Source organism: Leuciscus leuciscus (assembly GCF_965113295.1).
Source record: "Leuciscus leuciscus genome assembly, chromosome: 21".
Taxonomy (NCBI): Eukaryota; Metazoa; Chordata; class Actinopteri; order Cypriniformes; family Leuciscidae; genus Leuciscus; species Leuciscus leuciscus.
In genome coordinates, this window is record NC_138745.1 from 36,542,253 (window position 1) to 36,568,051 (window position 25,799).

General features: G+C 39.6%; 1 protein-coding gene across 1 annotated transcript; it reads left to right on the forward strand.

The window, feature by feature from the left end:
• The first annotated feature begins 9,650 nt into the window (after window positions 1–9,650).
• On the forward strand, window positions 9,651–21,252 carry LOC309485547 (neuropeptide FF receptor 1). Its single transcript, XM_082152459.1, has 4 exons — window positions 9,651–9,789; window positions 14,735–15,061; window positions 16,731–16,830; window positions 20,355–21,252. Exons 2-4 carry the CDS (start codon window positions 14,755–14,757, stop codon window positions 21,127–21,129), a joined length of 1,182 nt encoding a protein of 393 aa, XP_082008585.1. The 5' UTR covers window positions 9,651–9,789; window positions 14,735–14,754; the 3' UTR covers window positions 21,130–21,252.
• Window positions 21,253–25,799: the final 4,547 nt, after the last annotated feature.

Sequence of the window (25,799 nt, forward strand, 5' to 3'; positions counted from 1 at the left end):
ACCATAGTGATTCATACACGAGGGAGTCAGTCATTATGGTTATCGCTGCATCTGTTGATTATGGGAACTCTGTGTTGATTACAGCTATTGTTCGCTGAGAGAAAGCATATTTAATATTTCTAATATGAAGGGCTGTGAACACTGAATACATGATTTGTAATGCAAAACACATTGATTCGCACTAAAACAGAGAGGTCGACACTCCCTTCATAGTTCGAGATGAAAAGCAAATATGTACAAACGTGAAAATATTTCCAATACAATTCAGTTTACCCTCATTATTCAGACTTGGTGTTTATACCAATTTTCATGCACTTATTCATCTCATACAGTGATAATTACAATGATTCACTCCATTGTTTTGTTCCTTCATAATAAGATATGCTGCAGATAAATATTTTAGGTTACACTTTATTTTAAGGTGTCATTGTTACAGTGTAATTATATATTGAAGTACTGAGTATTATTAAGCATCTACATGTACTTACTATAGGGTTAGGGTAGGATTAGGATTTGGTTGAGGGTTAGTTGCATATAATTATGCATAATTTACTGTTATTACTATGGTAAGTACATGTAACATATGTAACAAGAAAACTGTAAAATAAAGTGTAACCATATTTTACAGCACATTTGCACCATATTTTCTGTGAGGCGAAAATATGACGCTCTCATCGCAAACACACTCCCGCTCAGCTCCTTACAAACACACTCCTGCTCGACTCCTTACAAACACACTCCTGCTCGACTCCCTACAAACACACTCCCGCTCGACTCCTTACAAACACACTCCTGCTCGACTCCCTACAAACACACTCCCGCTCGGCTCCTTACAAACACACTTCTGCTCGACTCCCTACAAACACACTCCTGCTCGGCTCCTTACAAACACACTTCTGCTCGACTCCTTACAAACACACTCCTGCTCGACTTCTTACAAACACACTCCTGCTCGACTCCCTACAAACACACTCCCGCTCGGCTCCTTACAAACACACTTCTGCTCGACTCCCTACAAACACACTCCTGCTCGGCTCCTTACAAACACACTTCTGCTCGACTCCCTACAAACACACTCCCGCTCGGCTCCTTACAAACACACTCCCGCTCGACTCCTTACAAACACACTCCCGCTCGACTCCCTACAAACACACTCCTGCTCAGCTCCTTACAAACACACTCCTGCTCGACTCCTTACAAACACACTCCTGCTCGACTCCCTACAAACACACTCCCGCTCGGCTCCTTACAAACACACTTCTGCTCGACTCCCTACAAACACACTCCTGCTCGGCTCCTTACAAACACACTTCTGCTCGACTCCCTACAAACACACTCCCGCTCGGCTCCTTACAAACACACTCCCGCTCGGCTCCTTACAAACACACTCCTGCTCGACTCCTTACAAACACACTCCCGCTCAGCTCCTTACAAACACACTCCCGCTCGGCTCCTTACAAACACACTCCCGCTCGGCTCCCTACAAACACACTCCTGCTCGACTCCTTACAAACACACTTCTGCTCGACTCCCTACAAACACACTCCCGCTCGGCTCCTTACAAACACACTCCCGCTCAGCTCCTTACAAACACACTCCCGCTCGGCTCCTTACAAACACACTCCCGCTCGGCTCCCTACAAACACACTCCTGCTCGACTCCTTACAAACACACTCCTGCTCGACTCCCTACAAACACACTTCTGCTCGACTCCTTACAAACACACTCCTGCTCGGCTCCTTACAAACACACTTCCGCTCGACTCCCTACAAACACACTCCTGCTCGACTCCTTACAAACACACTCCCGCTCGACTCCCTACAAACACACTCCTGCTCGACTCCCTACAAACACACTCCTGCTCGACTCCTTACAAACACACTTCTGCTCGACTCCCTACAAACACACTCCCGCTCAGCTCCTTACAAACACACTTCTGCTCGACTCCCTACAAACACACTCCCGCTCAGCTCCTTACAAACACACTCCTGCTCGACTCCTTACAAACACACTCCTGCTCGACTCCCTACAAACACACTCCCGCTCGGCTCCTTACAAACACACTCCTGCTCGGCTCCCTACAAACACACTCCTGCTCGGCTCCTTACAAACACACTCCTGCTCGACTCCCTACAAACACACTCCCGCTCGGCTCCTTACAAACACACTTCTGCTCGACTCCCTACAAACACACTCCCGCTCGGCTCCTTACAAACACACTTCTGCTCGGCTCCCTACAAACACACTCCTGCTCGGCTCCTTACAAACACACTTCTGCTCGACTCCCTACAAACACACTCCCGCTCAGCTCCTTACAAACACACTTCTGCTCGACTCCCTACAAACACACTCCTGCTCGGCTCCCTACAAACACACTCCTGCTCGACTCCTTACAAACACACTCCCGCTCGGCTCCTTACAAACACACTCCCGCTCGGCTCCTTACAAACACACTCCCGCTCGGCTCCCTACAAACACGCTCCCGCTCGACTCCTTACAAACACACTCCCGCTCGGCTCCCTACAAACACACTCCCGCTCGGCTCCTTACAAACACACTCATCTGGACACCAGGATAAACACGTGATGAAAAATCTGACCATTGATGGAGACCCATGTTACCTTGAATAATACAATGACAGTATGTTCACTCTAAAAAATGCTGGGTTGTTTTAACCCGATTTTGGGTCAAATATGGACTAACCCAATGTTGGGTTAAAAATGCAATTTAAAATTGGACAAACCCAGCCTTTGGGTTACATTTTTAAATTGCATTTTTAACCCAACGTTTGGGTTGGTCCATATTTGACCCAAAATTGGGTTAAAACAACCCAAAGCATTTTTTAGAGTGTATAATACTAACATATGAAATGATGACGTGCACTGTAAAAAAAAAACTCTAAAACAAAAAAACGGCCAGCTGGTTGCCAGAAATCTACCGTAAAAAATACGGTAGCACCTTTAGGTTTTACAGACTTAAATTAAATTTACATTAAAAAAACGTATTTCATTATCTGATATAATGTTATTTTACCAACCTATTGGAGTGCTAGTATCTGTGTTGTATCATTGTAATACACTGATAACCACCAATCACAGCGGTGATTAGAGTCACATGACCAATCAGAACTCATCACTAGCAAATTTTCCTCAAGAAAGTTAAGAGTAATATAAAGACACTAAACACCAACATGCTAGAACACAAAAATTTGAAAAATGCCATAAACATTAATTTAACTAAATTAAATGTAATATAAAACCCTGATGTACATAACTGAATAGAAAGAAATGTGTGTTTGTGCATTCAGTGTCACAGACACAGACTAGACCGAAAGCCTAAAGTGATTCTGAGCATCAGTCATTGAGACACACATCACATTGACCAGCTGCTTAATTACTGTCGTTCGTTAAAGGTCAAACACCACAAACTAATGTCCTCTCGCTGCATGAATCCATGAATGTAATTATTGTTTTCTTGGAAATTACTCTTAGTCATCATCACTTGACCAGATATTACATTCTCTGATTCTCTCTCACACACACAACAGGGTAATTATGGAGATTTTATTAATATTTTTGAAAGGTTGTTATTTTTATGTTTCGCATTTTCCTTTTCATTTTAGTTAAAGTTTAATTTTGTCATTTTTATGGTTTTAAAATGTTTTATGTCAGTTTTTTTTTGTGTTTTTTTTATCTGTATTATGTACTTTAGTATCAAGATTAAATAAAAATGTTAAATAAATAAAAATAAATAAAACTTTTTGTGCGTGTGTGTGTGTGTGTTTTTATTTATTTTTCCTCCCAGTTAAAGTATTTCAAGTAATGAAATGAAACGTAAAGAAATTTTTTTGTGGTTTTAGTTTTAGTTAACTATATAAATGAACCCGGTCACACTTTCTGAATTATACACTCTGACTTAAATTCATTTTCAAAATTGATTTTGAACGATAACTTATAAACCTTTAAAGTCAGCTCTACTGTGAGCTATACGAGGTTGTTAATCAATGCTATTAATCGTCAGCCCACATTATTTGAGCTTATTCTTAAAATATACGTTTTTAAAAGCAGAATTTGTGGTGGAAAAACTACATTACCCATGATGCTGTACTGAAAATTCGACCAATCAGAGAGTCGCCACAATCAAAACAGCTCTTTAGCTCCGCCCACTCAATGAAACACTGAGAGTTACGTAATTGAGATACTCAAAAATACTTTTTACAAAATAGGTTTTACAATAAACTTGAAATATAATCAACATTTTTAAATGAATATTGTTTTTAATTCAATTATGCTGCTCTCAATGCTCAGCCTGCAGTTCTTTTCCTCAACTTAAGCGTTAAAAGTTCACAGTTTTGTCTTTTTGTCCGATTTTCAAACCAAATCAAACGTCTACAGTGTTGTGATTCACCTCGTTGCTTCATGGCAAAATAACGCTTTAACAAAGACTTTTTTTTTTTAATCCACATGGGGAAAATGAATGGAAAAAAAAAATACTTCCGGAACCAACGCCGCTGAAAATGTGAATGCACTCTATTGGCATCGATGGTTCCATGATGAACCTTTAACATCCGAGATAAAACATGGATCTTTGAAGAGCTGATCACTGGGAGTTTCTTTGGGGAACCAAAAATGGTTGATATCGCTGTGAAACGCTGTGAAAATAAAGCTTTATATTTAGCTGTGATTGATTCCCCGTTCACGAAACATCAAATGCAGACGAAGGATTAAAGTATGATCATGACAAGCATATAAAGATCATACGGCTAAATGTCACATGTGTCTGAATGCGGTGATAAATCCAGTTAAGTTCCCGTGGCAGGTCTCGCTTTATCCTCTTTAAAATTCATATTCCTCTCTTAATGTTTGACCTCGGTTGGAGACTCAGACTCTTGTTTATCATCATTAGCACAGAAATCACACGGATTGAGACGAAAGCCGCAGACATGCACGTCTGTAACCCATGCTGGGTTGTTTTAACCCAATTTTGGGTCAAATATGGACAAACCCAAACGTTGGATTAAAAATGCTATTTAAAAATGTAATGCAACGTCTGGGTTTGTCCATATTTGACCCAAAATTGGGTTAAAACAACCCAGCATTTTAAACCCAGCACGATCTATACACATCTCATAAACATCTTTAAATAGTCAGTTTTGTCGCATACATGATGTTTTCTATTTAAGATCTGACAGGAAATGTCTATTGCAGATGAGCAAACACGTCTCAGATGACACACACACACACACACACACACACACACACACACACACTGAAAGACGTCTCTGAGATGTGTGTGTGCTACAGTGTTCAGTGCACATGATGTTTTTTATATGAACGAATGTGATGAAACAGAAAGAGTGTCGATATGCCGGTCAGGTCTCAGTGTCTCTGGAGAACAGCGGGTCTGAGGATTCTGTCAGAGCGAGACTCATCGTTCATCCTGAGTCATGCATGAAAGACTCGAACTACAGGAGAAACACCCCACACACACACACACACACACACACACACACACACAGACACACACACACACACACACACACACACACACACACACACACACACACAGACACAGACACAGACACAGACACAGACACAGACACAGACACACAGACACAGACACAGACACAGACACACACACACACAGACAGACACACACACACACACACACACACACACACACACACACACACACACACACACACAGACACACAGACACAGACACACACACAGACACACACACACACACATATATAGCTATAGTGCTGTGCTGCAGGACCTGCTCTTTACACCATAGACTGTAAAAAAATATAGACGTAGTGTCCGTGACGTCACCCGTAGTGTTTCTGAAGAGCATTTTTGAAGCCTAAAGTGGGCGGAGCCGGCCGTCGCCATCTTGGCCTTGCGTCACTCCCGGATAACAGAAAATGGGCAAAGAGCCTGAGGAGCCTGGCTATCTGAAATCACGCCCACCTAGCTCGACGTGATCGAGTTAGCTTATGCTACTGACAGTACCAAGTCTGCGACTGCACAGGGCCTCGCGCTAAAGTGACAGTTCATGATGTAAAGTCAATTTTGTACTATTCTGCTAGTTGAAAATGTATTATGCAGTAACTTAATATTACTCTGAGAGAGTGTGACAGTGATTTATGAGCATACATGTCAGTCACTCTTTTTTTAGTCTATGGTCCGTCAGCGCGGCATCGCTCGTCAAGTTCGTAGAGAGCTTATTCAGTCCATTTTAAATTCTGATTTTGGCCACCTCTCAAATGGGTTAAACCATAGATATGTTGCGTATGAAGTTCAAGTAAATGCGTTAGAAAATCTGCGCTCATTCATGGATGTGCATTTATAGCATGACGGAGAAAGCGCCGACACCTGCAGGATTTCATCTGACGGAACATAAACATATTATAATCTATCTGTTCCGTGAGAGCAGAACAAAAGAGCCTTTATTGATGTTTTTAAATCTGAAAACTCCAAAAAGCAATGACATTGTCAGACATCCATTAGTGCATGTTCACAGAGGAAAACAACTGAAATACAGCGCTGGTTGTTCTCTCGAACGATACTTGACGACAGCGACGGAATCCTAAGCCGTGGGCGAAGTAATGGGTGTATTAAAGTAATGGGTGTATTAAATTGTATGAAATAATCCCGAAAAAAGCACAAACACTGCAGAGATGGCAAGTTCAGCAGCTAAAATTTGCTGAGGTGAAGTGACGACTAGTAACAACACACAAACGGCTAGCATTGACATCAGCGGCAATCTACCTGTCACTCAAGTGGACACACCCTTAATTATGCAGAACTTTAAATATTAATCAACTAAACGGATGAGTTATAAAAAAATTCACCCCCCTCACAGTTGTCATGAAGGGCAACATTAGCTGTATAGACCAAAGCCACATAGAGATCCAGGCTGTAAACATGTTTTTTTCTGCTGTAAAGTTGGTGATTTTAACATGGGGGAGATACAGATTTGACTCACTTGTGCAGCCAGCCTCAAGCGGCCAGTCAACGAATTGCAGTTTAACTCACTTCCGTGTTGGTATAGCTATATGTGTGTGTGTGTGTGTGTGTGTGTGTGTGTGTGTGTGTGTGTGTGTGTGTGTGTGTGTGTGTGTGTGTGTGTGTGTGTGTGTGTGTGTGTGTGTGTGTGTGTGTGTGTGTGTGTGTGTGTGTGTGTGTGTGTGTGTGTGTGTGTGTGTGTGTGTGTGTGTGTGTGTGTGTGTGTGTGTGTGTGTGTGTGTGTAAAGCAAGCGGCAACCTCCCCGTCTCTCTCTTGAAAGTGCTGTGCTGCAGGACCTGCTCTTTAAACACACAGACACACACACACACACACACACATATAGCTATAGTGCTGTGCTGCAGGATCTGCTCTTTACACACACAGACACACACACACACACACACACACATATAGCTATAGTGCTGTGCTGCAGGATCTGCTCTTTACACACACACACACACACACACACACACACACTAGTCTTCTAGCAAATTTTTCCTTGGGGAGACAAATAAAGATACTTTGACTAGTGTTTTCTTTATTTTACTCTGAGGTTGGTTAAGGTCTGCCGGTTACATTTTTTGATACAGATTTTCAAAGTAAGATTTCCAAATTGTTATTGTGCTATTCTGGAGTGACATCTCTAACTTAGGTTTTTCTAGGAGTTTTTTTTATAGACGTTCCAGAAAGTTTTTTTTTTTTTTTTGATCTACAGAATCATTCATTTCTTTAATTTCTGTTTTAAAATATTTTTCTCTTTTGTAATTTTGCAGACAGTCTGAATAAGAAAGCCACATAATATATATAGGCTATATACGTGGTCATACATATGATGAGGCTAAGATCTGTCTGCCTTTACCAATTCCTCTTTTCTTGGTAAAGGTGAGATGCTGACAGAAGGCAGTGTGCCGTAAAGGGCTGTGTTCAGTGTAAGAGCAGGTGTTCATGGCACTGTGGTCTTGTTGTTCAGCAAACAGTGTTTCAGGCTTTCCTTCGTCGGCTTGAGTCTGCTCTGAGCTCAGCCTGGGGAGCGCAGAGCTGAAGGGGCGGGGCCAAGATGATTGGAGGGCGCAGAGCTGAAGGGGCGGGGCCAAGATGATTGGAGAGCGCAGAGCTGAAGGGGCGGGGCCAAGATGATTGGAGAGCGCAGAGCTGAAGGGGCGGGGCCAAGATGATTGGAGAGCGCAGAGCTGAAGGGGCGGGGCCAAGATGATTGGAGAGCGCAGAGCTGAAGGGGCGTGGCCAAGATGATTGGAGAGCGTAAAGCTGAAGGGGCGGGGCCAGGATGATTGGAGAGCGCAGCGCTGAAGGGGCGGGGCCAAGATGATTGGAGAGCGCAGAGCTGAAGGGGCGTGGCCAAGATGATTGGAGAGCGTAAAGCTGAAGGGGCGGGGCCAGGATGATTGGAGAGCTCAGAGCTGAAGGGGCGGGGCCAAGATGATTGGAGAGTGCAGAGCTGAAGGGGCGGGGCCAGGATGATTGGAGAGCTCAGAGCCGGGCCAAGGTGATGCGCTGGCCAATCATTGATTCAGAATGTAAACAATCAACTGAAATAACTGCCACTGTTTTGAATTGTTTTGTTTATCATCACTCAGTGAAGACATAAAATCGGTAAAAATGAATAAGCCAAAAATGGGGAAAATATGACTTTCACTGATTTCTTTAAAATTCCAGTTGTGTCCAGAATGTGCAAACATGTTTTTCTGTGCTGTTCTTTCAAATAAAAATCAAGAAAAAGTCCAAAGAGAGATAAATAGCACTGTCTATTTAAAATGTCTTTACCTCTCTTTTCCTGCAATTTTTTCTTATAGTTGTTGTTTGTTTCCTGATGTTATCCTTTCCAACATGAATGTCCTCTTCTGCAGAGGGTTATCCTGTGATCAGCCACTATGGAGTTAATATTGTGCCATAATTAAACAAACAAATCCGGCATTTTGCAAACAAACTCGATCCGCTTTGTAAAGGAAACCTCGACTCGCAAACAAACAGAACGCAGTGTGCAAGAACAAAGGCCCATTTTCTTTCTACCTTTAAATATATATAGGCCTATATTTTTATTTATTTATTTGAAAGCTGACTCTGAGAAACGCACAAGAATTCCAATGTACCTGTACCTGTGCAAATGGCAATCAACTTTGAGCGAAAATGCAATGAAGTAACAAATATGTATTGTGTTTTACAAATCTAAATAAATGAGCTTAGATAATATTTCACAAATAAATACAAACCATCCTACAAATTGCATGTAACCTTTGAACAAATACCAAATCTAGTGCATACAAATGCATATCTGTCTGTTATGATTGTGAGACACTTGGCTTTTTATGAGATCTCTCGGCTCGACTTTCTCACAAATGCAGCTGAACTTCCTCTTCTAGAACAGTAGATGGCGCTAAGATAGCGGATTAATTTAGCGTTGTCTAGATGTTGTTGTATTTTGAATAATCTTTTTTCTTTAGCTTGCTGGCAAACAAATCTTTTTTTTTCTTGCAATTTATCTGGAGCTCAACTCAAGTGTGACCGCCCCCCCCCCCCCCTCTCTCTCTCTCTCTCTCTCTCTCTCTCTCTCTCTCAGTCGCGCGCAGTGCGGTGCGCGCATCCGAGCAGGAATGTGAGTTATGTTTTCATATCTGAAGCATCGACATTTGATCTGTTATTCCAGCACTTCGCATGTGCCCGGGAAACTCATTAGCATGTGATGGTAATTAATAAGTGCATGCATTCAGTGCTGATGTGTCACTTCACATCAACAGATTCAGGATCCGCACACTTTACAAGGTAAGAACTTTTTCATTATATCATATTTCTAACTTTCATAATAGAATCTGTAAATAACTTTCATCATACAACTATCCGAAAGCAAGCAAACATCACATGAGACCAACTTGCAAACCTTTTGCATGGTTAAGCACAAACCATGTTAATGAAAATGAACAAAATATAATGAAAATAATAAATATATATTAAAAATATTAAAATTAATAATAAATATATATTATTAATTACACTTTTTTATTATTTGCTATTAACGTTAAAATGTATTTATTATCAATATTATGTAATATTTATTGACTATTAAAGTTAAATCTATGCTTGATTTAAATGCATTATGTATGCAATACATTACTAAATGCAATGTATGTTAATTTATCTTATAAGTAAGTTTGGTTGTACAAGCAGTGGCTTTAGTGGTAAAACAGGGACAGTAACCTCTAAACATATATACATTGATCTCATTCAGTAAAGTACTATCAAACAAATAACATGAAACTACCACAGTCATACCATAGAGTATATAATTATGGCAACCATTCAGTGCTCTCCAGTCAAGACTCTTTGTGATTATTCAGCATCAATATTTCAAGTGAAAAATGATACGTAATGTATAAGGAAAAGTGCACAATTTAGATGCATCACTGATCATCATGTTTTCGCTTTATTGCAGGCTAGTTATGAAATTAAATGCAAAGTTTGTCTCAATTATTATGAGCTCATAAAAATCACACATTTATTTAATCTTATTTAATGTTTCAAGTTAAGTCACATCATGAACACAGCCTGAAATGTCATGTCATCCACCCGGATGAAGAATGCATACATATAGCAGTGTGACATATACTGCGGTTTAATTTAATTGAGACAAAGAATCAAAAGAAATATAAAATATGACTGAATTATGTTGATAAAATAAAACCAGAGGACAATATGATACCTGACAAAGAGTGCCGCTGTATTGCAGTGAAAAGGCAATTTTATGACTTAACAATAACATTGCGATTATCTTTTTGTTGTTCATATTGATCTGTATCAGTGGTTTTCTGCAGTGTTTAGTTCAAGCTGTGTGTGAAAAGAGCAAATCATAAGAGCATCTGTAAGCTTAACCGCTCAATTGTTGTGTTTTTAATAACAACACTCTTTTATGATTATGACTGTGAACACAAAGCAAGACTTCATCAGTGAAGAAGAATATGTCATAGGGACCGTCGAACACTAGACGGATCGTGTCTGAATAACACAGAACAACTGCAGCAAAGCTCATATTCACCCTGAAGATCATGTTTCCACTAAAACTGAGTAAAGCCAACATCAATGAAAGAGTTATGATCATCAAACCTGCTCAGTTTAATCACATGACTGGAATATTACTGAGGGCCGTTATAGAGAGAAGAGAGAGAGGCAGATTCCCTCCTTCATCTCTGAAGCGTCAGATGTTCTGACAGGCGACATTAAAAAGTTGTATTAATCGATTCTAATGAGGTTGGAAGCTTGTTTTTGTCTAACATGCATCATCTGTGATAATCTGATGAAATTAACAGAGAATCACTATCATTAAAGGTGCAGTTCGCGATTTCTGAGAAATGGATCAGACCGAGCAACGAAAAACACTTGTAGCCAATCAGCAGTAAGGGGCGTGTCCACTCATGAGGGGGGAGGAGCATGAGTCACATGTAGCCAATCAGCATTAAGGGGAGTTTCCACTCATGAGGGTGGAGGAGCCTGAGTCGCATGTAGCCAATCAGCAGTAAGGGGGTGTGTCCACTCATGAGGGGGGAGGAGCCTGAGTCGCACGTAGCCAATCAGCAGTAAGGGGCGTGTCCTCATGAGGGGGGAGGAGCATGAGTCACATGTAGCCAATCAACAGTAAGGGGCGTGTCCACTCATGAGGGGGGAGGAGCCTGAGTCGCATGTCTTCGTGAATTTGGGGGCGGAGCTATCAAGATAAGGGTGTGTCCTTTTGTGTTTGTTTTGGTGTTTTCAAATATTGTACAGTTTGAGCTTCATCATCTGCTCTGATCAGTTTAATCACATGACTGGAAGATTATTGACAGCAGTTTTGTGTTTGTTTCGGTGATTTGTCAAATATCAACAGCGTTTCTCAGAAACCACTGCCTCTTAAAGAGGACATTTAACTAGCAGGATTAGCAGATGCAGAGACGAGACACGCTGCGTCTCCTCAATCAGCAGAGATCAACATGTTTCTGAGAGCAAGAAGCAATGGGTGAGACACTAATGGTTCCCATGACAAAGAGTAATTAGTAGAGTAGGAGTGCAACATTGCTCATTGACACAGAAGCCAGATTAACCTGCTCACCGGCACTCGTGACAGTGATTTATTATTTCCAAATCATATCCGTTCCCTCCGTACAATAACAAAAAGTTCGGCGCACATAAGCTAAGCTTGCGATGAGCCTCTGCAGTCGGTCCATTTCCTAGATAGGTGGCGGTAATGCACATATCTGTCTGCGATCCGCCGTAAAAAAGCAAGAAGAAGAAGAAGAAGAAGAAGCCTCTGCAGTCGAGGCTGGAACGGGTCGCTCTCTGATCAACACTAAATAGACGACACACAGAGCACTCACTGCCACTCAGTTCTAGCTATTAAACTCATTTAGGGAACACCGTGTGCTCGCTGCGGGAAGTAGATCTCATTCATGCTGGAGATGCTGACATGCTGAAGTCTAGAGCGGTTTATCAGATACAACTACAAACCCTGGCAGAAAAAGCTGAAGATCAAACATTATTATACGCCAAAACACTGCACATAACAAGCTCGTCTGCAATAGCACAAGATGAGGCCAAAAGCCTCGGGATAGAAACTCATAAGGGGTGAAAAAAACTAGTAATTTCAACAACAATACATCAAATGTGAAGTGTCATGCAGGGAATTGTGGGAATGTCAATCTACGGTTCGATTTATCACAGTTATTCACCGTATATAGTACAGAAACTTTCTGTCAGCCAATTAACAGTTTTCACTGTAGCATTTCTACGGTCTTTTATCATTATCACCCCAGGAATCAGAGTCTAAAGCAAGTTCTGGGTAAATATTTCCCCCTCTGAAAGTCCCTGCCGGCGAGGTACTACTTTTTCAAAGTTCAGGAACCATCAGGGGAGGGACTTGGGCGCTGGACATGCTGATTGGTCGAGTTTACGCGGCATTTTATTTCAACCACCATTTTTAAAAGAGAGAGTTGTTTGCTATTCGAATCAACAATGGAGTTTAAAAGATACGACCAATGGACATAACACCCCTTATTTCTATATAAAATGGGACCATAATTTGTAAAATTTATTTTAAAGAAGATCTTCTTTTTTTTTTTTTCATGGAGTTAATTCATAGAAAATTACTATTATAACATAAAAAAAAAAAAAAAAAAATTTATCTTTATATTATTTGCCAATCTTTTTTTTGGCAAAGTTCAGCACTGTTTTATACTGAATTATGCAGTAGCAAGACTTTAAAAAAAAAAAACTCAATCACACAAATGACCTATTTTTAAAATAAATACTACTATTTTAAAGGCACCAACATTGATTGTAGTCTTTTAATAGTAAAACAAGTTTATTCTTTGCTGCATTGCACTAAATTCTACCTTAAAATTGATCTCTGTCTAAAAACATTTAATGTAAATGATGAATGTCTAATCACTGTTTTTTGATGAACAGGATTATGTTTTTTTTTACTCTAGGATTCGAGGCACTTATTTAGTCTTTTATGATCCTTTTCCATTTGGTAAAACCACTATTGAGACTAGAAAAGTACCCGAATGCTTTGCTTTTGCAAAGTGGCGATTATCAGAGAAAGGTTTTCACTTGACTCATTTTCATCCCTATTAACAAATCTCCTCAGTTTCTCTCGAATGTAAACCGAACGCCCATTCCTAAAACACAGAGACTTTATTTAATCTTTTGAGCGACAGAGATACTCGGAAAGGAACTGATATTAACATTAATCCTTTATCCTCTCAGATTGACTTCATGACTTACAATGAAAGTTTATTTATTGATTCGTTTGTGATTAGTGCAATGACTTGAAAAACTAGCCTATATTATATATAATATTATAAAGCAAAATACAGTATATGACCTTCTTTATAGTCATTAGGTTATACAGAATAAAATTTGTTTCATGTAATAAAATGTAAAACTTAAGTGTAACAATATCATGCAAATTTGCTTATAACTTCAAAAATCCTCGACTCTGCTTTTTTAAAGTCCCCCTGTAAATAATTGTATCCCTTAAAACTCATCTCTGATCAACAAATTTACATATTTAAGCGTTTTTTCCTTGAAAAAAATGTCTTCATGCCTTAAAATATCTTGAATGTAACTCGACACCCTTGCCTCATTAAGTATACGCGGTTCTATGAATATGCAAATGAGCCCCGCCTCCACTCACTCACTCAGCTCAGAGATCCACTGGTTGACGATCACACGTCACCATCAGAGTTTGATGAGTTAAAATTAATGTCACATGCTCATAACCTCTGAAACTTGGCATAAAGTTCAAAGTGCATCACATTAAAAGCAATTTAAACAATTTGCCTTCAGTTTCTGGCTCTCTGACCACATCTTGCAGCTACATTTAGATATTGCAGATCAAGTGACTAACATGAGTAAACCACACTAATGGCTCCGTTTAATGCATTATTTAATGCCACGATTACAAATGAGAACATGACAAAAAGTGCAAAGAAAATTATTTTCTAAAACGAGAACAAATCAGCCAATGGGATCAGAAGAAATAATCTTAATTCAAAAGGTAAGGTTCATTCTTCCGACCCCTTTGGCTGAATGTTTTTGGCTAAACATCAGTAAACATCTTGTCATTTTGCAACTCAAGTAAATGCATCTTGATTTTAGTATCTTTAGATGTTCGTACAAGCCAAAAAACATTCAGAAAGATTCCTGCGAGAGTCACACTGATCTCTGTTTTCTGCCTTAGATTTGGAAACTCTCTCAGCGATGGATTTCAACGTGCTTTACTCCGAGAACATCAGCGCTAACCACACCGCGCTCTTCAACGACAGCAGAAACATCACGCTCTTACCGTATTACCAGCATTCGCTCGCGGTGGCCACCGTCTTCATCCTGGCCTACGTGCTCATCTTCTCGCTGTGCATGCTGGGAAACCTCCTGGTGTGTTTCATCGTGCTGAAAAACCGGCAGATGCGAACCGTCACCAACATCTTCATACTCAACCTGGCCATCAGCGACCTGTTAGTGGGCATCTTATGCCTTCCCATCACGCTGGTGGACAACCTGATCACAGGTACATGAAGGTTTTCTTTCAGTCCTTCACATGCAAACTCCATGCTGCCATCTTCATGAGCTCTCAGCCAATCACCTGAGCCGTAGGTGTCATGTGACTCATCACTCTATAGTACAAGAGTCCATTTTTTTATGCTTTTTCATGCTATCGAACTCTAAATGATCAAAACTTTCCTGTCACACACAATCTCCTCCAGTTCTTCTGTCTCTGACTGATAGGTTAGACTTTTATCTTTAGTTTAATTGTACAGACGTCCTCCTTCAGCTCGTGCTTCACGTCTTTCTGCTGTCAAATCTGCTCTGATACAAGGTAAATGTAAGAATAACTTTGATATTATTAGTCATATTTCAAGACGGACACTTACTGGACTGAAGCAACATAGCTTTGATTATTATAGCTTTTAACTTGATTATCCAGACATAATTTTATAGCAAAATCATGAGTTTCAAATATGATCATTAGGCTTTTAAGGAAGGTTTATTAGATGATCTCTCAATCATTGTATTGCATTGCATTATATGTTTTAAAACTACAGAGCTTTGATCATAAAACTAAGCATTTAAACATCATCTTTCTAAGACATATTATTGGCAGATAATGATATTTATATGCATTTTATGCAAGTATCTGCTAGTTCTGATAGTGATTAAAACTCTAGCACAAAGTGTTAAAGTTGTGTGTGTGTGTGTGTGTGTGTGTGTGTGTGTGTGTGTGTGTGTGTGTGTGTGTGTCGTCCTACAGTGTTTGTGCTCCAGGTATTGAATGATTCCTTTGATTCAAACACACAAACCTTCATGACTGGCACAGTTTGCCCTGATGCATCTGCGTTCTGAAGTAGAAATGCACCTTTTTTCCTCATCACTTATCTGGAGTCTTTGCAGTAAATATCAGACATTTATCGCAAAGTGCGAGGGAAGAGCTGTTAGTCCGGCAGGTTCCAGCGGCTCGTACCTGTGCGGGATTCTGGTGACAGTTGCATAATGTTTTCATGCATTCATACTGTCAAGGTTAGGAAAATGCAGGAGAGAGAAAAGCTGAAGTAAATGTAATGTAGGGCTTTTAAAGCCGTTAACAGCTCAGGGTCTTTATGCTCTTACTGTAGACGGTGTCAACAGCAGGAACTGAGTCACTTCAGACGCTCAGCATGTTATAACAAGATCTACATGTGTCCAGTGTTTGTGTGCATGCTGTCATAATTACATACTGTTGACTCAGATTTAAATCCTTTGTTGTTCATAATTTGCATACAAGACCATGTGTTGTGTAAAGCAACCCTATGCCGGCTGATTTGTTGCATTACATTTATGCATTTGGCAGACGCTTTTATCCATTGCATTTCAAGGTACACATTTACATTCTTATCAGTTCTTGCTCTCCCTGGGAATCGAACCCATGACCTTGGCGTTGCAAGCGCCAACGCTCTACTGTTTGAGCCACAGGAAAGCTTGTTGCATTTTAAATACAGTTTCATCACGAGAAGTAGAAACATATAGTAGTATACAGTGTATATGTAAGTAAATATACACTACACTTGTCATTTTTCTCTGCTTCAAATAAAATTTTATGAATTCCTCCCACAAACAGGTTGTTTTGAGGTGTAGAAATGGGTTTTCTTTGAGCTGTACATAAAGTGCTCTTCTCTCTCTGCCTGTCATCATCTCTGGCACAGGTTGGCCGTTTGATGTAGTGATCTGTAAAATGAGTGGACTCGTCCAGGGAGCTTCAGTCTCGGCGTCTGTCTTCACGCTGGTGGCGATCGCAGTGGAAAGGTTAATAACTCTCACCCTGCCTGCACTTCACATGGGATTACAAACACCCTCTTCAGGATGAAACTCAATGTTTGTGACCTTCACACCTGTAAAGACGCAAGCTTATCTGCTCATCTACTACTACTCTTCATGCAAAACCAGTACATTTGATATTCTAGGTATTATCAATTGGCCAGAATTTAGACGTGAAGGACTATAATGCGTTAAGAGCTCGCTCAAGTACTGGGGAGCTAAACCATTTAGTGCTTTGTACATAATCAGCAAGATTTTAAAATGCATGCAATGTTTAATAGGTGCAGTGTAGTGCAGTGCAGTGTTGACAGAACCGGGCTAATGTGGTCATACTTCCTGGTTCTGGCTGCGTTTTGGACCAACTGGGGTTTGTTTATTAAGCGTGCAGGGCAACCACCCAGTAGAGCATTACAATAATGAACATATGAACACATGAACTAACTGTTCCGCATTTTACATTGAGAGCATATGTCGTAATTTAGATATATTTTTAAGAGGGAAGAATACGGTTTTACAGATGCTAGAAACGTGACTTTCAAATGAAAGATTGGTATCAAAGAGCACGCACACACACACACACACACACACACACACACACACACACACACACACACACACACACACACACACACACACACACACACACACACACACACACACACACACACACACACACACACGTGTTCCTAACTAACGACGAAGAGATAGCACCTTAAAACAACATGAATGCTGACCAAAGTGATGCACAACAGACATAACAAAATATCATCATCATACAATAACATTTAAATACTAATAAATATATCAGAAGAAAAATATTATGAAAATAATAGATGTAATACAAAACATCATCAAGCAAATAAAACAATTAAAACTAAAAGTGTAATCAGATTACGCATAAGCCTGGGGAAAAATTATGTTTTAAGAGATTATTTAAATATGGATATATTTAGAGCTTTGGACCAAGAACTGAGAAAGCCCGGTCACCCTTGGATAATCAATAATAGCTGGGTGGAGGATCTGAGCATTCTCTCGGGAGAGTAGAAATAGAGGAGATCTGAAATATAAGTGGGGGCAAAACCATGAAGTGCTTTAAATACAAATACTAAAACCTTAAAATCAACTCTGAATTAAACAGGTAACCAATGAAGGGTTGCTAACACAGGTGTGATATGTTCCCTCTTCAAGTGTTTCTGGGTTATTATGTGCAGAGGTTTTTGGTCCAATAATTAGAATCTCTCTTTTTTTCAGAATTTAGTATTAGGAAATTACAAATCATCCAATTTTTTATATCAACAATGCATTCTGTTAATTTTGTGAATTGTTATGTTTCGTAGGGGCGTGAAGAAATGTAGAGCTGAGTATCATCAGCATAACAGTGAAAACTAACGTCAGGTAGCATGTACAGAGTGAACAGAAACGGTCCTAGTACTGAGCCTTGGGGCACTCCATACTGAACTTGTGAATACTATGACACTTCTTCATTTACTGCTATAAATTGACGGTCAGATAACCATTTGATAACCATTTGAACCATGCCAATGCAATTCCACTAATGCCAACATGATTTTAGAGTCTAATCAAAAGAATGTTGTGGTCGATGGTATCAAATTCAGCATTAAAGTCCAGTAACACTAATACAGAGATACAACCACGATCGGACGATAAGAATAAATCATTTGTAACTCTAATGAGAGCAGTCTTAGTACTATGATACGGTCTAAATCCGGACTGGAAATCCTTGCAGATTCCATTTCTTTGTTGAGGATACTAGTATTTATGACAGAAAAGGGAGAATCAAACCGGTCTGTAATTAGTAGTGTGTTGAAACTGGTGGTTATGGTAAGGGACGGGACATTTCCCAAACACGCTTGAAGCGCTCGACCAATCACAACACACTGCTCCAGCCGACCAATCAGAGTACAGTGTGCTTTTCAGAAGGAGGGGCTTCATAGAGACAGGAAGTAAACGGAGCGTTACTGACAGACTGGGAAGAGAGGAGCCGCAACAATGGAGAATATGAGGAGAATAATCAACATTCAAGCAGGAAAACCTGTTCTAGTACATTTACATTTACATTTAGTCATTTAGCAGACGCTTTTGTCCAAAGCGACTTACAATTTGGGACTAAATTAAGCAAGTCATCGTGAAGAGGCAAAAAACAACGCAAGAAGTGCTCAAAATACAAAGTTCAGGCATTATTCAGAGTAGCATAAGCCCGATAAGCGAGAATTTACAGGAAAATATATATATATATATGTTTTTTTTAGTAGAGCCTTTTTTAGTAGAGCCTCAAAACAACAACAAGACTTTATCAAGGCCGCAATATGACCTCTTTGAAGATTAAGCCAATTAATCCTTCTGGCGTTCTTTACTGACCTTCAAAAGTGGTGCTAGTTTCACAAACAGTAAATGTGAAATTTTTCTCTCTTGACTCTCTTTCTTCTGTGAAACGCAAAAACATTCAGCTATCATGTGACTTCAGAAGACTTGCAAAATCAACTACAGCAATATAAAACTTGTGTTTAGACATTGATTGACAGACGTGTTCACAATGTAATGGCATTGTTCAGAGAGGAACAACAGATGAACATTTCCATTGTGTCGAACAGAAGAAAGGAAGTCAAAACAGTTCTTTAAAGTATATGATGACAGCTGGTCTCACAGTGAGAGCGTCTGTAAAATAGACACACACACAGCTTGACAAACATCAAGGATTTCACAGATTTTTCACATTGTTTTTTGTTACAGTCTTTTGTTTTGAACAAAGCAGTAATTTTCAGAGACTCGTTCTCAGACGGCGACGCTCAGTCTGTTTGCCGACTGTCTCGCACGTATTGTACATAGAAGCAGAAATTGCCAGGTTCAGTCTGACCTGCTGGCTTTCCTCAACATGCACGAGTCAGTGTGTGTGAGCTCGGGTTTTATAATCAGTCGATCAGCTCACTTTGCTTTTTGTCTGTAAAATAATAAAAACAGATTGTGCATCAGATTATTTAAGCTTCTAAAATCAGGTCTATTATTGTTTTATCATCTATTTCTGCATCTAAATAAAAGCAAAAAATATATAAAAAAATTGTCCTCAAATCACAAAATCTACATGCAATTTTCTCAGTACTGGTTTGTTGTCTGTGTGAGGTAAAATTACACAAGCTGTTGAAGCTCCGCCCCCTGTGCCGGGAGCAGCAGCTCATTTGCATGTGAAGGGACAGACACAAAACGGTGCGTTTTTGCTCACCCTCAAAAAGTGACAATTTTAACATGTTATATAAAAATATCAGTGGGGTATTTGGAGCTAAAACTTCACATACACTGATTTATTTTACATCTTGTGAAAAGGGCATTACAGGTGTATTGGAATGTTGTAATATGTAGATGTGAATGTACGTTTGTTTTTAGCTTGTGATGTGATACCACTGCCCTAATTTAATTGCCCCTTGAGGGATTAATAAAGGGGTTAACCTAACTTATAAAGGTTAACCGCTCCGATAACCTCCTCTTCTTCCTCCTAGGTTCCGTTGCATCGTGTATCCGTTCCAGCGTAAGCTAACGCAGCGCCAAGCCATCATTAGCATTGCCTTCATCTGGGCATTAGCCATCGCCATCATGTGTCCCTCCGCCGTCACACTAACCGTCTCCCAGGACTTCATGCACTACATGGTGGACCGGGACAACATCACGTACCCGCTGTTCACCTGCTGGGAGGCCTGGCCCGAGCGTAGCATGAGGAAGATCTACACCACGGTCCTGTTCTCACACATCTACCTGGCTCCGGTCACGCTCATCGTCATCATGTACACGCGCATCGCCGTCAAGCTAGTCAAGTCTCCCGCCTCCATCCGCGACGCGCGCGCGGAGGACGAGAGCCGCAGGGTTTTCCGCCGGAAGCTTCGGGTGGTGAACATGTTGCTAATGGTGGCGCTGCTGTTCACCGTGTCCTGGCTCCCGCTCTGGATCCTCATGATGCTAACGGATTATGGGAATCTATCACCCGCGCAGCTAGACCTGGTGGCCGTGTACATCTTCCCGTTCGCGCACTGGCTAGCATTCTTCAACAGCAGCGTGAACCCCGTGGTGTACGGATACTTCAACGAGAACTTCCGGCGCGGGTTCCAGGCGGCGTTCCGGTTGGGTGTGTGTGTTGTGAAGGAGCCGAGACGCAACGGCACCTGGAAACACAACCGCGTGTTTGCGGACGGAGACGTGGCTAACGCTCAGGGGAACGACAGGAGAGATTTCTGCACCGGAGAACAGCAGGATGAGCTGGTGCTCGAGGATCTGGACTGAAAAAAAAAAAACACTGCGACACAAAACACCATTGCCATTTTTTATGAAAGAAAAACAAAACAAAAACAAACAAACAAAAAAAAAAGCTCCAGTTTTGCTAGGCTTGTTTATATGGCTGCAGAGGTTGGGCGATTAAAAAAAAAAATATATATATATATATCAATATGTGTCAGGTGGGGTGCAGGAAGGCAGACGAAGACGACGATCATTTCAAATACAACGTTTTTCCAAGACAGGCAAACCAACACTATCTCACGACCAATTCGTACGAGTGATAAAAATGTGGCTAATTCGTATGAATTCGTACGACCTCACTCGTACGAATTTGTACGATTTGTCTAAACCCACGTGATTGGTAGGTTTAGGGGCGGGGTCAGGGGTAGGTCATTCGTATGAATTCATACGAGTTGGGCAATTCGTAAAATATGTACGATTTACCAAAATTCGTACTAATTCATACGAGTGAGGTCGTATGAATTCGTACGAATTAGCCACCTTGTTAAATTGTTACGAATTGGTCGTGAGATCAGGTTGGGCAAACAGGTTGATCCACACACACTTAAAGGGGTCATGACATGGTTTTTGTTTTTGTTTTATTATGTTCCCTTAGGTGCAATTATAGTATTACTACAGTTTTTTGGACAAAAAAACTTTTAAATTTGAGTGATTTATGACCTTTCCCCCCCCTGTTTCGCATCCTCTGATTCAGACAGTCTGTTTTGGGGGCGTTTCCCTTTTAAGAGTTCAGAGTTAACGCCCACTGTTATGATTGGCTAACGTCATTGGCTAAAAGTTAGTTTTAAGATGAAATACATTACTTATAGTTTGCGGCGTCGTTGTTGGGCCCAGAATAGTCGGCACGGCCTGATCTTTAAGCAAACGTTTTTTTGCATCATACTGGGATTTGTTCTCAAAACAGTCATCCTTGAAATGTAGAGAACACACACTTAAAGCAACACTAAGGAACTTTTCCTCTTCGGTCCCCCTACAGGTTGGAAGCGGAATTGTCCATTACCATTGTTGTAAATAATTTAGCCTACCGTCGCACGCTCGCTGTTTATCCAGCACCTTCTTTGGAATGAACGATGTCCACAGACAAGTTAGAGTATGTTGCATGATTTCACGAAAGTATGATGTATTGCGTCATCAGAAACTAAGAAAAACTCAAAGTCAAATTCGCAAGTCAAATTTGTAGTTTTCTTATGTCTCATTAGAACTACAGAAACGCGACCCGATCTGGCAAACTTGCATAGTGCGGTTATAGCCGATAAAGGACCGCAAAGTGGAGACATAAGTGCCTTTCACTGAAAGGATTTTGGAAACATTATTTTAAGGTAAAAAATATTACATAGTGTTGCATACACACACTTAACATAACAGTGATGATCGGACAGAGAATGGATGTGAGGGAACAACTTATAAAGCAAACACATATGAGGATGATTAATCAAACACAGCTGAACCAAATGAACTCATAATGGTGACCATGGTAACAAAGGAGTGGCAGGAAAACTGAACAAAGGAAAACATGTGACTAATGAAAACAAACTGTGACAATATCAATATAATTATTATTATTAATACTTAATAAAAATATAAAAAATAACAAATATTACTATTGTGATATTTCACTGCATCTAGTAAGAAAAATAAAAAGAATATTATAATTCTGATAAAAAGAATTACTATTATAATTATGATACTATTAATATTAATAATAATATTTAACTATTATTGTAATATTTTATGAAACATAATTTTATTTTACAGTACTAATATTAATGGCTGTCTAAAGTTCTTTATTTTCAAATGTTAAACACTGTGGAAAACCACATCGAGCCCTTAATGCTTCTCATTATAATTTGGTCATGATTATAATATGATTAACATTTTTGGCATTTGATGTCATAATTTCAACTCTTCATCTCAGAGTTATGCTAATAATTTTGACCCAAAAAAAGACTATCAAAATTATAACAAAAGAAAAAAGACAAATCCAACTTTTTATCTCATAATTATGAATTAGTATGTCATAATTTTGAAACTTATCTTATAATTATGACTTTTTTGCCATAATAACATGACATTTTACGTCATAATTATGCCTTTTTAATCTCATAATTAGGATTTTTTTTTTTCCCCAAAATTGTTATTTATTAATCTAATAATTTACAGTTTCAATTTTTTTCATAATTATGATTTTTTTGGGGGGGGGGGGCTTTTTTTATTTCCTAATTATGACTTAATATGTCACAATTTGATCTTTTTTATATATTTGTCATATATTCTTGTCATAATTTCACATCATGAGCTGCACGCGTGTAAATACACAAAGTGACGCGCTTCTCTATAAAACCTGCAGTGCATATATTTATTTGATCAAATTACAGCCTGCATGATTTGACAATCGCAGGAATACTTTGCCCAAAAAAATCATATTCATCCTGTTCACTTGACTTGCATGGTTCATATATGAGCTACTGCCATGACGTGCTTTGACGTGTACGGTGCTTTTTTTTAAAGTATAAATCACAATCCACTTTTGTTGCACTGAAAATCTCCTTTGGGTTTGGAGAGTTAACAATGAATGTCCTTTCATAAGCCGGTGCATGCTCCAGATATGTCCATCACACATTAAATGCATTCATTTAAGCACAAGAGAAACTGTGAATGTATTAAATTATTCAAGAACAGATATGTGCTAGTGAGGATTGTGTTAATGTATGCTGTGCTGATCTGGTGTTGTTTGAAATGCAGATGTATGTAAAACTATTTGCTCTGTATTCACCCTGTGACGTGTCGTTTGCTCCTTCAGAAAAATGCTGACAGGTAATTAGGGAAAATTAATTGCACAAACTCACTCACCTGTGGAAACGTCTCTTTCTAAGTAACGTTTTGTGGGAAAAGCTGACAGTTTGAAGCAAAACTCTGGCAAATGGACTAATTATCTTTGATGGATCTTTCTGAACTGTTCAATTCAAATCAACAGTTACAGACATTATATAATATGGGAGACTGGGGCTAGTTGTCACACGTTTTGCCTGAGTGAAGTCAGTTTCTTTAAACGAAAAGCTCAAATTTTCATCATCACCGCCTGCAGAAAGAAATGTAATCAATAGCGGGGCATGTTGTCACAGTGGGAAACTAACATTAAACAGCCTATTAAAGGCCTTGTAATTGAATTTGGACAGTAAAACAATAATGAAACTCATGAAACCACAAAAATGGGGAAGCTGAAGATGTCAAACCATTGTTTTTGGCCTAAAGAAATTGTAAACAAGCCACTTGCTTAGTTAAAAGTTAAAATGCATGTGACAACTTGCCCCAACCTGAAACACTTGTGGTGAGAACACAATTCCATCTATTCTCATGATAATGTTGACTCTCGTCTTGTCTTTTTATCTCACAAACATTATTCTAGATGTTTGAAAACAACCAAAACACGCGTTTTGTGCAATTCATAAATATTGCAATATTCACTTTGTGACAACTAGCCCCGGTCTTCATTCTATACACAGTGGTTTTGTGTGAAAACTGATATTGTCACAGTCACTTTTGTTCATTGTGCACCATCATATTAATTATTTAAAAAAATCTATTATACCAAACTCTCTATCTAAACAGAACATTACTACTTTACTGAAAGAGGTTATGCTAATTCTGTCTAATAAAAAAATAAAATAAAAATGTTCAAGTAAAGAAAGTAGGGGGAAACATGCAGGGTATAACAAAGCTTTTTCTTATCAATCTCGTTAGTAATTAGATTTCGATTATTTAAACAATGACAAGCTTACATTGAAGATGCCAATCTTTTGAAATATTAAATTTTTTGAAAAAATATATTTTTGGTATATATTATCAATCTGATTTGTGTAATTCGATCAAATAGTGTGGGATGTTTCAGAGAGAACATATTAATCCACAGATAATACTTACTGATGTTTGTGCTGCTGATTTCCCTCCAAAATGATGTCACTTCCTGTAGGGAAGCGCCTGGAAAACATGACAAACATCCAGTCAAACCAAAGTACAGAAATGGTTTAAAATTCACTCCATGTTCTTTGAGATATTATGATCAAATATCCCATCATAGCAGATGCTGCAGATACAAGTATTATATATTTCATACAGTTTTTAATTGCACTCGTTGGGACTTCATTAAACCCTGCTGATGGCACTGTAGGAATATTCTAGAAGAGCTGTGAACTGTACAGTTTCTTCCTACACAAATCGTGACAAGATATTTGACTCTGTTCCATTGCACACTAATGAAGGAAAACTTCCCCTGCCTGTTTATTTATAGTCTGTGTTACTATCTATAATGTTTCTAAAAGCACCTTATCAAAGAGTCCTGGCGAAATCATACGGACATCAGCAGGGGCACTCTGGGTAATCCGGGGTAATTGGCTTTGCACTAAACTCCTGTTTATCCCTCCCGCTGCTCTCGGAGAGTGTGTGTGTGTGTTCTCGGAGATCACAGAGCGTCCTCCTCTCACACACCGGTGATGTGATGAGCGAGCGATCGCCACTGCGGAGAGAACAGAGAAAACAAGCATTACGTGTGAAGGTCAGAGTGTCGAGAGACTGAATCAAACACGAGGGATATTGAGCTGGAGGAGAACGGCTTTTCTTTCAGACGCATTCTGTAGATACAAATATCTGAACCACAA

Excerpts from the sequence above, each read along its gene's own strand:
- LOC309485547 (XM_082152459.1), top strand. The coding sequence starts at position 14,755 with ATGGATTTCAACGTGCTTTACTCCGAGAACATCAGCGCTAACCACACC. Across the intron at positions 15,062-16,730 it reads GGTGGACAACCTGATCACAG|GTTGGCCGTTTGATGTAGTG; the intron begins GTACATGAAGGT and ends TCTCTGGCACAG. Across the intron at positions 16,831-20,354 it reads GTGGCGATCGCAGTGGAAAG|GTTCCGTTGCATCGTGTATC; the intron begins GTTAATAACTCT and ends TCTTCCTCCTAG.